The sequence below is a fragment of the Microtus ochrogaster genome, unplaced genomic scaffold (assembly GCF_000317375.1).
Source record: "Microtus ochrogaster isolate Prairie Vole_2 unplaced genomic scaffold, MicOch1.0 UNK8, whole genome shotgun sequence".
Classification (NCBI taxonomy): Eukaryota; Metazoa; Chordata; class Mammalia; order Rodentia; family Cricetidae; genus Microtus; species Microtus ochrogaster.
Genome location: NW_004949106.1, coordinates 1,521,371 through 1,533,765, shown reverse-complemented (window position 1 = coordinate 1,533,765; position 12,395 = coordinate 1,521,371). Strand labels below are relative to the sequence as shown.

Sequence of the window (12,395 nt, the reverse complement as noted above, 5' to 3'; positions counted from 1 at the left end):
CTCCACCTAACTCCTCCAAAGTTCACCTCCCACCCTCCCAGCCGACTGAGTACACTCTGTGATGTCCATAGACTATGGGGGCATCCACGGGGTCATGGTCAACCTAGAAGTGGTCACAGCTTTGAAGAAAACTGATCCTCCCTCCCCAGCTGCCTTTAACTTCATCAGCTAAGGGTAAGGGTTGGCAAGACTCTCACCTCTCCATGCTGAATGCTGACTGGAATGAGCATGTGTAGGCAATGAGTTCATGGGGCAATGACCCTGTCATTTCTAGAAGACATTAATTCCACCCCCTTTTCTCAAAGGTCCCTGAGTCGTGGAGGGAGTGGGTGTAATGTAAATGTCCCATTCATGCTGAGCTGAGCACCCACAAATTCTCTGCCCTCTGACAAGCTGTGAAGTCTGTATTAACCCCTGTCTGCTGCAGTGAGTGTCTCTGATGAGGTCAGAGAGCTGCGCCCTCTGCTTTTGACAAGACTCCCCCTGACATGTCACCAGGAAGGTGAGCAGCTGCCTTCCTTACCATTAGCTCTGGAGGAAATATCAGCTCCTGGGTTGGGTCCAGAGGCAGAAACTCCTCTTCTGAGAAGAGTTCTGGACTTGTCTTTAAAAAGAGAAAATGACAGAAGTTACAGAAATATCCCCTATTCTCAGGGGACATCTCTCCCTGTGAGTACCCAAAACCAGAGGCAGGTTGAACTTTTGAAGGTTTGTGAACACACTCCAGTTTTCCTATTCATTCTTAGCAACACACTCTAGTACTAAACATACCTTTTCCCTAAAAAAAAAAAATACCCTGTAACCACTCATTGGCATATCTGAACATACAGGCTTGGTGCTATTATCAAGTAAAGCAATGGTTATTTGAACACAAGTACTGCATTGCTGTGCCAGTCAATCTGATAACCATGGCAACTGCTTAGTTACAGGTGTGCAGGTAAGGTATGCAGCATGGATACATTGGAGGAAGGGGTGGTTCACCTTCCAAGTGAGCCAGGGATGAGCACAGTGGGACCATCTCATGAAATTCATAACGGCATGTATTTAGAAACCTATGTTATGTCTAGAAGTTCCCACTTAATATTTTTAGAATATGGTTAAGTACAGGTAATTCAGATTGCAGGAAGAGAATCTGTAGATAAGAGGTGACTACTGGATTATTGTCTGGCACCTCTACTTCAAGTTTTTATGCAACAAGACAGGGAGAAGATGCTCAGACAGTCCAGGGATGGTGGCGCGTGCCTATTATCATGAACTTGGGAGACAGGCAGGAACAGCAGGAATTCAAGGCCAGGCTTAGTTCTAGGATCATCTGAGGACAGAATGGGCTCCACAGGACCTCATCCCTCCCCCACCCCAGAAGAAGGCAGACAGACAGGCAGACAGAGGACAAACAGGAGCAGATCGGTCATAGTCCCAGCCGCCAGCCAAGGACTCTGCTGCAGACCTGACCTCTCATAACTCAGCAGGTCTCAGAACACCTCTGCGGTCCTCAGCTCCCTACCTGTTCCCTTAGAGTCTGGGGACAGCGGAGGGGACAGGCAGGAGCAGGCAGACATTGCAGACCTAAGCAAGACCCGGAGTCCCGCCTCTCCTGCCATTGTTCTTCCGCCTCCATCTCCACTCTGCTTCCGGTCACTAAAGATACCGTTTAACAACCGAGAGACCCTGGGGGCCAGCGCTTTTCTGTCCTGCAGACGGCAGCGTTTGAGCAGGGACTGATGTGAGCAACGAGGGACCGTGTGGATGCGACAGGTTTATAAACAGATTATTAATCTTCCAGTTGGTATGATAATTGCATCTATTTGTGGGGCAGAGTGACATTACACGCACGTGCATGAGAAGATCTTGTTGTTGTTTAGCGTCTGGTATCTCAGACGTGAACTGGTTCTTTGTTGTGAGAATGATAAAGGTTCTACTAGTTATTCTGAAATAACAACCCATTGCCAAACAAAGTCACCCGGCTATGCTACAGAACAATTAGCAGGCATCCTCTCTGCCTGCTGCACCGAGGACCTGCTCATCCTCCTTCTCTACCCCCAATCGCCTCCTGGGCTGAATCTTTAGACTATATGGTGACAGTTGATGTGGGAGTGATTTCTTATTAATCAAGAAATTGCCTAGACCCATTTGAGAGGCCAACCCTTAGGTGAGCGGAGAAAACAGAACAGAAGGCTGGGAGAAAGAAGCTGAGTCAGGCAGTCGCCATGATTCTCCCACTCCAGGCAGACGCAGGTTAAGATCATTCCTGGTAAGCCAGCTCGTGGGCTACACAGATTAATAAAAATGGGTTAGATCGATATGTAAGAGCTAGCCAATAAGAAACTGAAACTAATGGGTCAGGCAGTGTTTAAAAGAACACAGTTTCTGTGTAATTATTTCAGGTAAAGCTAGCCGTGCGGGCGGCCGGGTGCCGGGGACGCAGCCCCTCTGCTCCTACTACAACAGACAGTGAGAATAGGAGAGGGAACATCTCAACATAGACAAATTTGTCAACCCGAGCAGCCACTGATTCTTCCAAAGACTCGGCGAGCAGCTGCTCATGTCATTTATGAAAGCGTCCCCATTCACAGACCTCATCAGCTTCCTGAACTTCCGCCAATCCATTGACTCCTAGATCCCCATTACAGCATACCCCATTTTCTTTACTTTGACAGCAGCCAGAAGCCTAGTGGGGAAAACAAAACAAAACAAGCCAATGAGAATTCCCTGGGGGTTCGATTGTTAACTGGGTGCCTACAGCTGCAGAACCAATATTGTAAGGCGTTGTAAAAGAAAACCATTTACCCTTCAACACATCGAAGGTAACGCTAATGGAAACCAAGTTTACACAATTTTGAATGCCAGCGATTATTTAATAAAGTTTACAAAGGTCTTACTAGATAATCCTGTTATACAGCAATAAACATTAACTATGTTAATTATTGATACTAATAATATTTAAATACCACTAATAGTAGTAACAAGAATTGACAGGTTGTTCTGATCTTATCTATGAGGTATTGATTCCATGGTTCACCTAGGAGGAGTGACTTTCTAGTGGTGGGGGAGGACCAATCATAATGGAACGTGTGTTAAAATTCCACAAGAGCTTATTGCTTTATATAATAGTTTAAAAACAAAGAAAAAAAAGCAACAACTTTCAAAACTTTTTATTAGTTCTATTTTTATTAGTCTATTCTATGACTGAGTATCTTACTAACTGGCACGTGGTGGCCCTGTCCTGGAGAAGGACTGCCTCCACTGTCAAACAGTCCAGTAAACACACGCAGAGGCACATGGACCACTGGACCTTACTGTGACCAGCGTCATGCTGGACCATACTGTGACCAGGGATACGCTGGACCATACTGTGACCAGACTATTCTGGGTCACTCATACACACATATCATGCTTGCAGGGGGCTGCAGGCACCCAGGCAGGTCCCTAACTTAGGCAAACAGGTCAAGAGCAGCTTCTTGGGAGGAATGACTTATGGCCAACTGCAAACTTCTTGGATGCTCACAATTTGACTATCCAGGCAATGATATTAAGCCTCCTGCCCAGGACAAAATGACACACAGAATTGTAGACCTTGAGCTAAGAAGTGGTCCTGTCTTAGTAAAAATGACTGTTGCCATAACACACCAGGGAACTCCTACACTGCTTTGTTTTATTTCCTGCAGAACGCATTTGGCCATGCATTCCTTTCTACTCACTTTACAGAAAGTCTTGCATGCGTCGATTATGGGCCTGTACCCAGTGCAGCGGCACAGATTTCCTGAAGGAGACAGAGCAGGTCTGGTTACTCAAGGGCCCTGGACAGAGCCATGGAACACCAGGTGAATGATGGCATGAAGGGCCCCATCTTAGAAGAAAGCTCTGCCTGACGCCTTCATTTTGAAATTTTGTGTTTGAGATTTCCTTTTTACATCAGCATCCTGGGATATTTAGCCAAGAGTCCTGGAGTATATTTTAACATCTCGGCCATCTGTACTTACTCTCTGTAGACACATCTTACACCCTCTTCTTAGGACAGATGCTCAAAGGACACAGTAATTTTAAGACAAAAACTTGTTCTGTAGTTGCAATCAAGAGCTCAATTTAAAGCAATAGCCACTTTGTTGAGACGCTACGGACCCTCATGTGTCTAATTAACTGATTAGTGATTGGTGTATCTGAGATAAGTATTCCCAGTCTGCTCTGTGAGCAGACCTAACACTCTGTTTCCTCATGTCATTTATTTATTTAACCATTCAACCAGAAGGAAGGCATCTAACAAAAGATCGACCCTCATGACAACTGTTTATATAGCATAGTACCAATAGCTGTGGGGACCAAGTTGCGTTTCTTAGACTTATTTATTTTGCATAATAAACTTTGCAACCTTTGATTATTCCTCATTTTCTCCTTCTCCAACCTCAGGTAATCGCTATTCAATCACCATTCTTATCCCTGCTGCTAATGTTCTACTCCAGGTTGTCCGTATGATACAGTGTTTGTTCTCCTGGGCCTGGCTTGTTTCTCTTAGCATGCTGTGCTATGGTCCATGCGTGTTGTTACTAGTGAAGGATTTTCCTCAGTTTTGACAGAGGCAGAGCAAAGGGAGGAAGGAGAGAGACACAGAGAGGGAAGTTTCAGTTGATCAAAGCTGCTCTGTAACAGTAAAGAAAAAGTGGGGAAAGTGGGTAGATTCTGAACCTGGAGGCGATTACACACACAAGTGACTGCAATAGATGATTCGGTCAGTGTTTCTCTCACAGTGGGTCTGTGTCCTTACCCCACCCCAATATGAGGGTCATATTATAGCTGTGTGTGTGCATGTGTGTGTGTTCTGTGTACTCATCTGTTGGTGTGCGTACCGTGTGTGTGAGTACATGCGGAGGCTGGAGATTGACACTGGGGGTCTTGCTCAATTTCTCTCCACCTTTTTTTGAGACAGAGTCTGGAACCTGGAAGCTGGCTGGCCAATGAGTTCTAGGGGTCCCCCAGTGTCTGATGCACCCTCCTCCCCCAGGACAGTGGTTATACACCATCTGTCCCTGACTTTTACGTGGGTGATAGTGACCAAAATAGAAGGACGCTGACTGAGCCCATTTGCCCAGCTCCTGAGGCCTCATTTTAGAAACAGCACAAGATCGAGTTCTCCGCTGAGAGATTTCCTCAAGTCTTCATCATTTATACATTTCCCACTCTTGTCTTAAGCTATTAAAATTTGAAAATCCTTCATCAGTGTTTATAATATAAACAGCCATAAAGCAAAATGTGACCTCCTGGAAATCAGGCAGGATCCAGGTTAGGTGCTGGGTCACTCCTTTCTGCCTGTGTTTGCTCGGAGTGCCCCTGAAATATTTTGTAGAGGAAGCAAACAAGCAAGCTTAGACTCATGTTCCCTGGACAGGAAAATAAGAGGTAAGAGACAAAGAGAAATAGAGCCAGGGAGCATTTCAGCAGACAGACATAGAATCTGAGAAGCTATTAATGCTTAGAATGTGTTCAGAACGTTATCAATGAATGTACACATACACACACATGCGTGCACATGAGATAGATGATGATGAAGATAGATGATAGATATGATTGATAGATAGATAGATAGGTAGATAGATAGATAGATGATAGATAGATAGATGATAGATAGATGATAGATATGATAGATAGATAGATAGATAGATAGATGATAGATATGATAGATGATAGATAGATAGATAGATAGATAGATAGATAGATAGATGAAAGATAGATGATAGATAGATAGATAGATAGATGAGAGATAGATAGATAGATAGATAATAGATATGATAGATAGATAGATGATAGATAGATAGATAGATAATAGATGATGATGAAGATAGATGATAGATAGATGTGATAGATAGATAGATAGATAGAGAGATGATAGATATGATAGATAGATAGCAGACAGACAGACAGACAGATAGATAGATGATAGATGGACAGACAAACAGATGGATAGACAGACAAAGAGAGAGAGAGTCATTAAAATAAGCATCCCTAGCAGATTTCAGCCCAACTTCCAGCTGTACTCAAAGACAGTCTCTGACCCTTGCTCTGGGGTGGGGAGGGCGTCTATCACAGGACTTAGAAGCTACTTTTGCTAAAGAATCTTTTGCTGACTCTTCCCTTGGGCCCACAGGCAGTGATGGTAACCAAACCCAGCATGACACCTGCCACCTCTACCGTCCTTTCCATCTGTCTCCTTTGCCAAGCACTCCAGTGGGATTCCAGGTGGACTCTGCATGGTGGCCTGAAATTCCTCAGAGTGTGCATCCAAAGCCTCTATTCCTCTCTTCCAAGTCAATGTGTAGATCCAGTTTGCAGATTGACGTCAAGAAATCAATGCTTCTGCTTATAGGGATCATTTCTAATACACCACCCTCTCTAAATCTCAGCTTCTCCTTCTACGAAATGATGATAATAATGGTAACTATCTTGTAAACATATTTAAATGAGTTTCCAAATAGCATTTAATTCAGCACGTGACATGTACAATGTGTCCAATTATTTCTGTCATCATCACGTGAAAATAAAAGCATACTTACCCCCTAGGGCATCTGTCAGCTGATCTAGAGTGGGCTCTGGATGGTTCCTGAGCAGGGCATACATGGACATCACCATCCCGGGAGTGCAGAATCCACACTGTGTGCCGTGACACTTGGCGATCCTCTCCTGGAAGTGAAGGTTAGAAAAGGTTCCAGGCCTGCAAAGTCAGAGCGGCATCCCCAGGGCATTCTTGAGCTCACTGCATTTGGAGAGGAGGCCCCCCAAAAGCCCACATCTCAGGCAGCTTCCCTTGGGCCAGTCTGGTGGTTGAACCCCATAAACTGCTCGGCTTGACTTCAGACAGTGGTTCTGAGACTTTGCATGGCCAGAGAGTTTGTGATTTCCACCCCAGCAACACACCAGATCAAGTGACTGTTAGGTCAGGCTGAGGGAACATTGCATGTCTGTGAAAGACTCCTCAGTGTGCAGGGGGAGTGTGAGTCCCTGCAGCAGAGAAAGGGCTTGGAGAAATGACCAAACTCTGTTCAAGTTGAAAAACATGGAAAAAGTGTGATAGTGCACACACTTGGGAATGAGCGTGGGCACAACTCCACACACCTCTCTCTCTCTCTCTCTCTCTCTCTCTCTCTCTCTCTCTCTCTCTCTCTCTCTCTCTCGTGTTTACTTCTTCCTCTGACAAGTCTAAGCTCACACAGCATTTGGGATGGGGTGAAGGGGGGGTCTGATTCTTTTAATTCAGCTTTTAAATAAAGTTATTTTTCAATTTCCAACAACAACAACAACAAAATTGTATGTGTCAATGCACGTGGCTGGGGTTTCCTTCTGGGTTTGGGGAGGTACAAGATGGATATCTCCCTCTAATTGGAACGCAAAGGAAACAAAACTGGTCAGGCCAGGATCTGCCTAGGAAGGGAAATCTTCTATTCTTCCAAGAGCACCTTCCCGAGAAGTCAGCTTCTCATCCATCCCCGCATCCCAGCTTTATCCTCAGCTCCAGAGACTTACACTGTCATCCCTGACCAAGCAACAGGGTCCAGACGTCCCATTCTCAGGCTCAGGGGCTCAGAGTCCCTTTAGGGAGCCGCGCAGCCTCACCTGAATAGGGTGGAGTCTGGTCTTGGTGCTGCCTATGCCTTCCACTGTGGTGACGGCCGCGCCATGCAGAGAGCAGATGGGGGTCAGGCAGGCATTGACGGGATGATGCCTTCAGAAGCAAAGAGAAGCACAGGTGACAAACTGCACGACATCCCGTGACAAGGGGACCGAGCGCCCCGTGGGCACCTCCGAGGTGTGTCTCATTCTCAGCACATAGGCATGTTACAGAAACAGATCTAGAATCAGAGTGATGGATTCAGGGTCACAGCTGGAGAGCCGGTGGCAGAATGGAAATTAGACCTCATGATTCCAATCCCTGAAAGCTTCCACCAACCTAATTATTTCCCTCTCAAGTCGGGGCCGACTCTCTCTAATTGCAACTGACTGGCTATGAACTAAAGCCGCTTTCCTCCTGCGGGTGGAGCTGGGCCAAGCCTGCGTGGGCGATAAAGTGAGTTTGCTGTCGCTCTTCAGAAGAAGAGGTAGCGCCAGGTGAAGAGCTGCTCCACTCCACAGGACCACTGCTGAAGATGCCCGAGGGGTGGCTCAAAGTGGAGGAGAGGACCGAGCTGAACGAGATTCCCCAGCCTCCTAAGAAAAGAAGCCCATGATGGGCAGAGCTGAGAGAACGCGCTAAGCTTTCACTGACTATAAAGCCATCATTCCCCTTTAGGGGCTAAGGATAAGGCAGCATGGTGACCCAAGATCTCCTGAAGCATCGGTAAGAGAGGAGCCCAAAGAGAACTTCCGGTACCCCAAAGAGCTGGCAGCCAGGCTGGGAGGCAGGGAATGGTTTCCCAGCCAATGCAGGCCCAGCATAGCTCTGGCTGCTGCTCAGATCCTAGACCTCATCTGGAATGTAGGGAGGGATGAGGGAAGTGGTTTGACAGATGCATGATGGGAATATCCCAGAAGACGAGAGAGACGGGAACAGATGGAGATGTGGAACAATAATGCGTTGGAGATAGTACAGAGCGCCAACAAAGCAACAGGTGGCTGTGAGCAGGAGAGCGAGGCTGCCTGATCCTTTCCTGAATGAGAGGTCCCTGGCTTACAATGGAGAACGCACGTGTAGGACCACGGAGAAGTTAGAGGGCCCCCACTACGCATGCGTGACCATGGCTGCCTCCTCCACGGTCATCTCACAGAGGCCTTCCTTCCTAGACGGCAGAGTCGGCGGCCTTTCAGCTCTGCTGAGGTCATGTTCCCACCCTTCCCGTATTCCTGTTTATCCCTGGGTCCCCAGCGCCCGCACAGGTCTTCCCACACGGTGATGTACCATGCACCGTCGCCAAGAGAGGAGGAAATAAAGCTGGGACCTGCAGAGGTCGCTCAGAGCTGGGCTCTGCCACAGGTACCTGATCGTCTTGGTGCCGGGGTTGTACCGCGAGACCATCACCGTGCAGGCGCCACAGCCTCCCCCTCCACAGCCGTACTTCGTGCCTGGGAGTCGGACTGGAAGAGGCTGAGTTAAAGATCGCGGTGTCTGTGGATTTATGTCCAGAATAGCCAGGACTTAGTACAAAACACCATCCTAGTCATGCCTAGGAAAGTTCCATGTCGACTCACCAAAGGCCGCTGCTTAAGTCTGATCACTTCCTGTTTCCTTTTGTGTGTTTTACGGATTGCACCCATCCTTTGTATGGAGCTGGAGCTCAGTCTGCCAAACACAGGGCCAGACTGCAGAGGAGGCTGTGCCTGGCAGTGCTCTGAGAATGTGCAGGTGGGGGCACACTGTATATCCACCCTCATCATTGTGTGGGTCTCTGATGTTGTATGGTGTTAAAATGTTATGTTATAAATGCTCTATGAAATGTCCGTGTCACACTAGAAACACAGTGAGTCATTTGCCTGCATCTTGTCAGTGGAGACTTCTAACTGCTTTCTCAAATATTTTCTGTATGCTGTGAACATCATTGGTTAATAAAGGAACTGTTCTGGGCCTATAGCAGAGCTATAGGGGACAGAGCTAGGCAGGGGCGGGCAGGGGGGGGGGACTAAACTGAATGCTGGGAGAAAGGAGGCAGAGGCAGAGAGAAGCCATGGAGCCTCCAGAGACGGATGCCGGAACTTTACCAGATAAGCCACAGCTATGCGGCGATACACAGATTAATGGAGATGGGCTAAATTAATATGTAAGAGTTAGCCAATAAGAAGCTAGAGCGAATGGGCCAAGCAGTGTCTTAAATAATATAGTTTCTGTGTGATTATTTTGGGGCTAAGCAATTGGGAACTCTAACAGGCAAACATAGACCCTCAGGCTCACAGACTCACAAGCACACGCGCTCACAGCACACAGCAAAGGATACGGGTCTTCCTCAGGTACGGTAACAGCATCATCTCAGGGTCGGCATGCTTTTCTATCACCTGTGCGAGAGAAACACAGTGATGGGCACAAGAGCAAGAGCTGGTATGAGTTATGTTCACACTGCTTAGGACCCTGCCGACCTGCGGGAAAGGCACCCGGGATGTTTGTGCAAGCATTAACATCGCAGGGAAAGTGTAACCGTCCAGCCCTGCCTGCCCCTCATCCGGAATCATCACTGTCCCCTAATGTCACAGCTGTTTCCCTGTTTCCACTCCCAGGAACACTGGCGACTCTGCCCTGCTTCTCCTAGAACAGAGCAGTGGAGTAGGGAGGGAGAAAGGCAGGAGAGAGAGGAGATGCTGGCAGAGCGGAGTGTCCGAGAGAGGGATGCGGCTAACGTAAAAGAGTCGTTTGCCAAGTTAGTGGAGACCGTGACCAGCCATGTCCCCAGATACCCAGACTAAGGAGCAAATGCCTGTGCAGAGCCATGTAGGGTGTGCAGCTAGGCACACGCAGGGTGTGCAGCTAGGCACACGCAAGGCTGTGCAGCTAGGCACACGCAAGGCTGTGCAGCTAGGCACACGCAAGGCTGTGCAGCTAGGCACACGCAAGGCTGTGCAGCTAGGCACACGTAAGCAACTGGGCTGGCAGAGAGCCAGGTGCAGAAACTGATGAGTCCATGGTCCCCTGGGATCCCCCTTTCTCTGTTTTGATTAAATTATTTAAAAACTAATGTTTTGAGCATGCATTGCTGCACAGACATATATGTAAGCAAAACACACATACACATAAAATAAGACTTGAATTGAATGCTTTAAGTAATCACATAAAATAATGGACTTGTGGTATTTTTACTTTGTTTTTAACTCCTCCCCTCCCCCTGAGGGCCACCAGCGTGTATCCTCTTCTGTTTTCATGTCCCACGCATCTGAGATTCCTTCAGCCTTCACAGAGCAGGCAGAAGAAGCATGGCTTGCTTTAAACGCCAATCATCCTTCTCCACATTGTGCTACTTCGTCCCTCTGGGAAGGAAGGCGGAGAAGGCACACACCCAGTGCTGACTCCTCCCCTGTGACTGTACTCGGGTACCGGCAGGACAAAGCAAGCCCTTTTGAGGAACATGCAATAAGGAAGACTGTGCAATATGATAAGTTTGGCCTTCAGACACCTTCATGTTAATTGAATTTACTCTCGTCCCTCTTTTCCCCAACCGGCTCAGAGCCTCTCTCTCTCTGCCAGGACATCTAAGGTTTGAAAACTGGGATATTTCTAACTTTCTCTTTCTTTCTACCCACTGCAATCAGCGTCACCAGGTTCTGCTCCTCAGATGTCTGAAAACGATTCTCCGCTACACTGCCACCACCAGCACAGCTTTTTATCATCCAGAGCTTCCACAGTTATAACAGCAGACTCACAGGTCTCTCTGTGGTCTCTCTGCTGCCTGAGACCCTGGTCTGCAGGAACAACAGCTCTAAGACACAATTCTGATCACCTGTGCAGCTGCCATGCCCCCCAGGGAACTCCTGAACCTGCCACACACATGTTATGACCCCCCTCTTCTGCTCTGAACCAGGATTTCCTGGAGGGGAACCAACTTCAGTGAATTAAAGCCAGAGTCCCTGTGTTTGAAGCTTTCAACTCCTGACAGTGTGTCTTTTATGCCGCTCGAACTGAGACAGTACACGGACTTTTAACTTTCATTATATCTGCATTCAGTGTTCCTCTTCTGAAGAACAAACAGCAAACGCCGGAGGGCTGCTGTGTGGGTCACCAGAGCCCCTGAAGGTCTTCTAGGAGGCCTTGCAAAGGCAGACCTGAGTCACAGAAGTCCGGAATTTCATAGGACCCTTCTGTCCAGTGGCTTTTCGTGCTTCTCTGAATAGCCCCTCACTCTCAACTTGCTGACCAGGGTTGAAACACACGCTTCACTAAAACTGGGAGGGACAAAAACGGGAGGGGAAAGCTGACATAACGTTTGTTTGTTTTGTGGGATTGGGGGACAATTCAAGAACCAAACCAGTATTTCTAGAGACTATTTTACAAGGGGTCACAGAACATTTGGTCCCAGGACCGGGTCCAAAGCTGCTGGAAGCCCCCAGCGGTGCCAACCAGTGGGACTGAGAGATTATAAGAGCCTTCAGATAAGAAAGGGCTCATTTACTCTTAAATATCATTAGAACACAAGCTGCACTACTTGTGAAAAGCTCCCGTTTGGAAGCAGGGAGGGAGAACGCGAGAGACGTCAGACTCAATAGTCTGCAGCCTCAGTGAACTAAACCCCAGCCTCACCTGTACTCTGGCTCCCGGCCACGTCTCCAGCCCCAGCAGTTTGTTCTCTGAGCATGGAAACATTCTCCTGCCCCAGGGCCTTTGCCCCTGGATTTCTCTGCCTCAAATGTTCTTTCTCCCCATAGATGCTTGGCTACTTCCTCCCACACACTGCCCTGAAAGACCAAAAGCATCCCCTTCACCCACCCCATCAGATCCC

At 47.7% G+C, this 12,395-nt stretch overlaps 1 protein-coding gene across 1 annotated transcript in view; it reads right to left on the bottom strand.

Moving 5' to 3' along the window:
- LOC101994726 (aldehyde oxidase 1) overlaps positions 1–12,395 on the bottom strand; it is a 52,139-nt gene that overhangs the window by 37,869 nt on the left and 1,875 nt on the right. The window contains exons 2-8 of the mRNA XM_005366346.1: positions 9,909–9,966; positions 8,958–9,054; positions 7,600–7,708; positions 6,543–6,669; positions 3,699–3,760; positions 2,576–2,668; positions 524–604 (exon numbers count right to left, since the gene is read on the bottom strand). Coding sequence (XP_005366403.1) covers positions 524–604; positions 2,576–2,668; positions 3,699–3,760; positions 6,543–6,669; positions 7,600–7,708; positions 8,958–9,054; positions 9,909–9,966 — 627 coding nt within the window. The remainder of the gene's footprint in view (positions 1–523; positions 605–2,575; positions 2,669–3,698; positions 3,761–6,542; positions 6,670–7,599; positions 7,709–8,957; positions 9,055–9,908; positions 9,967–12,395) is intronic.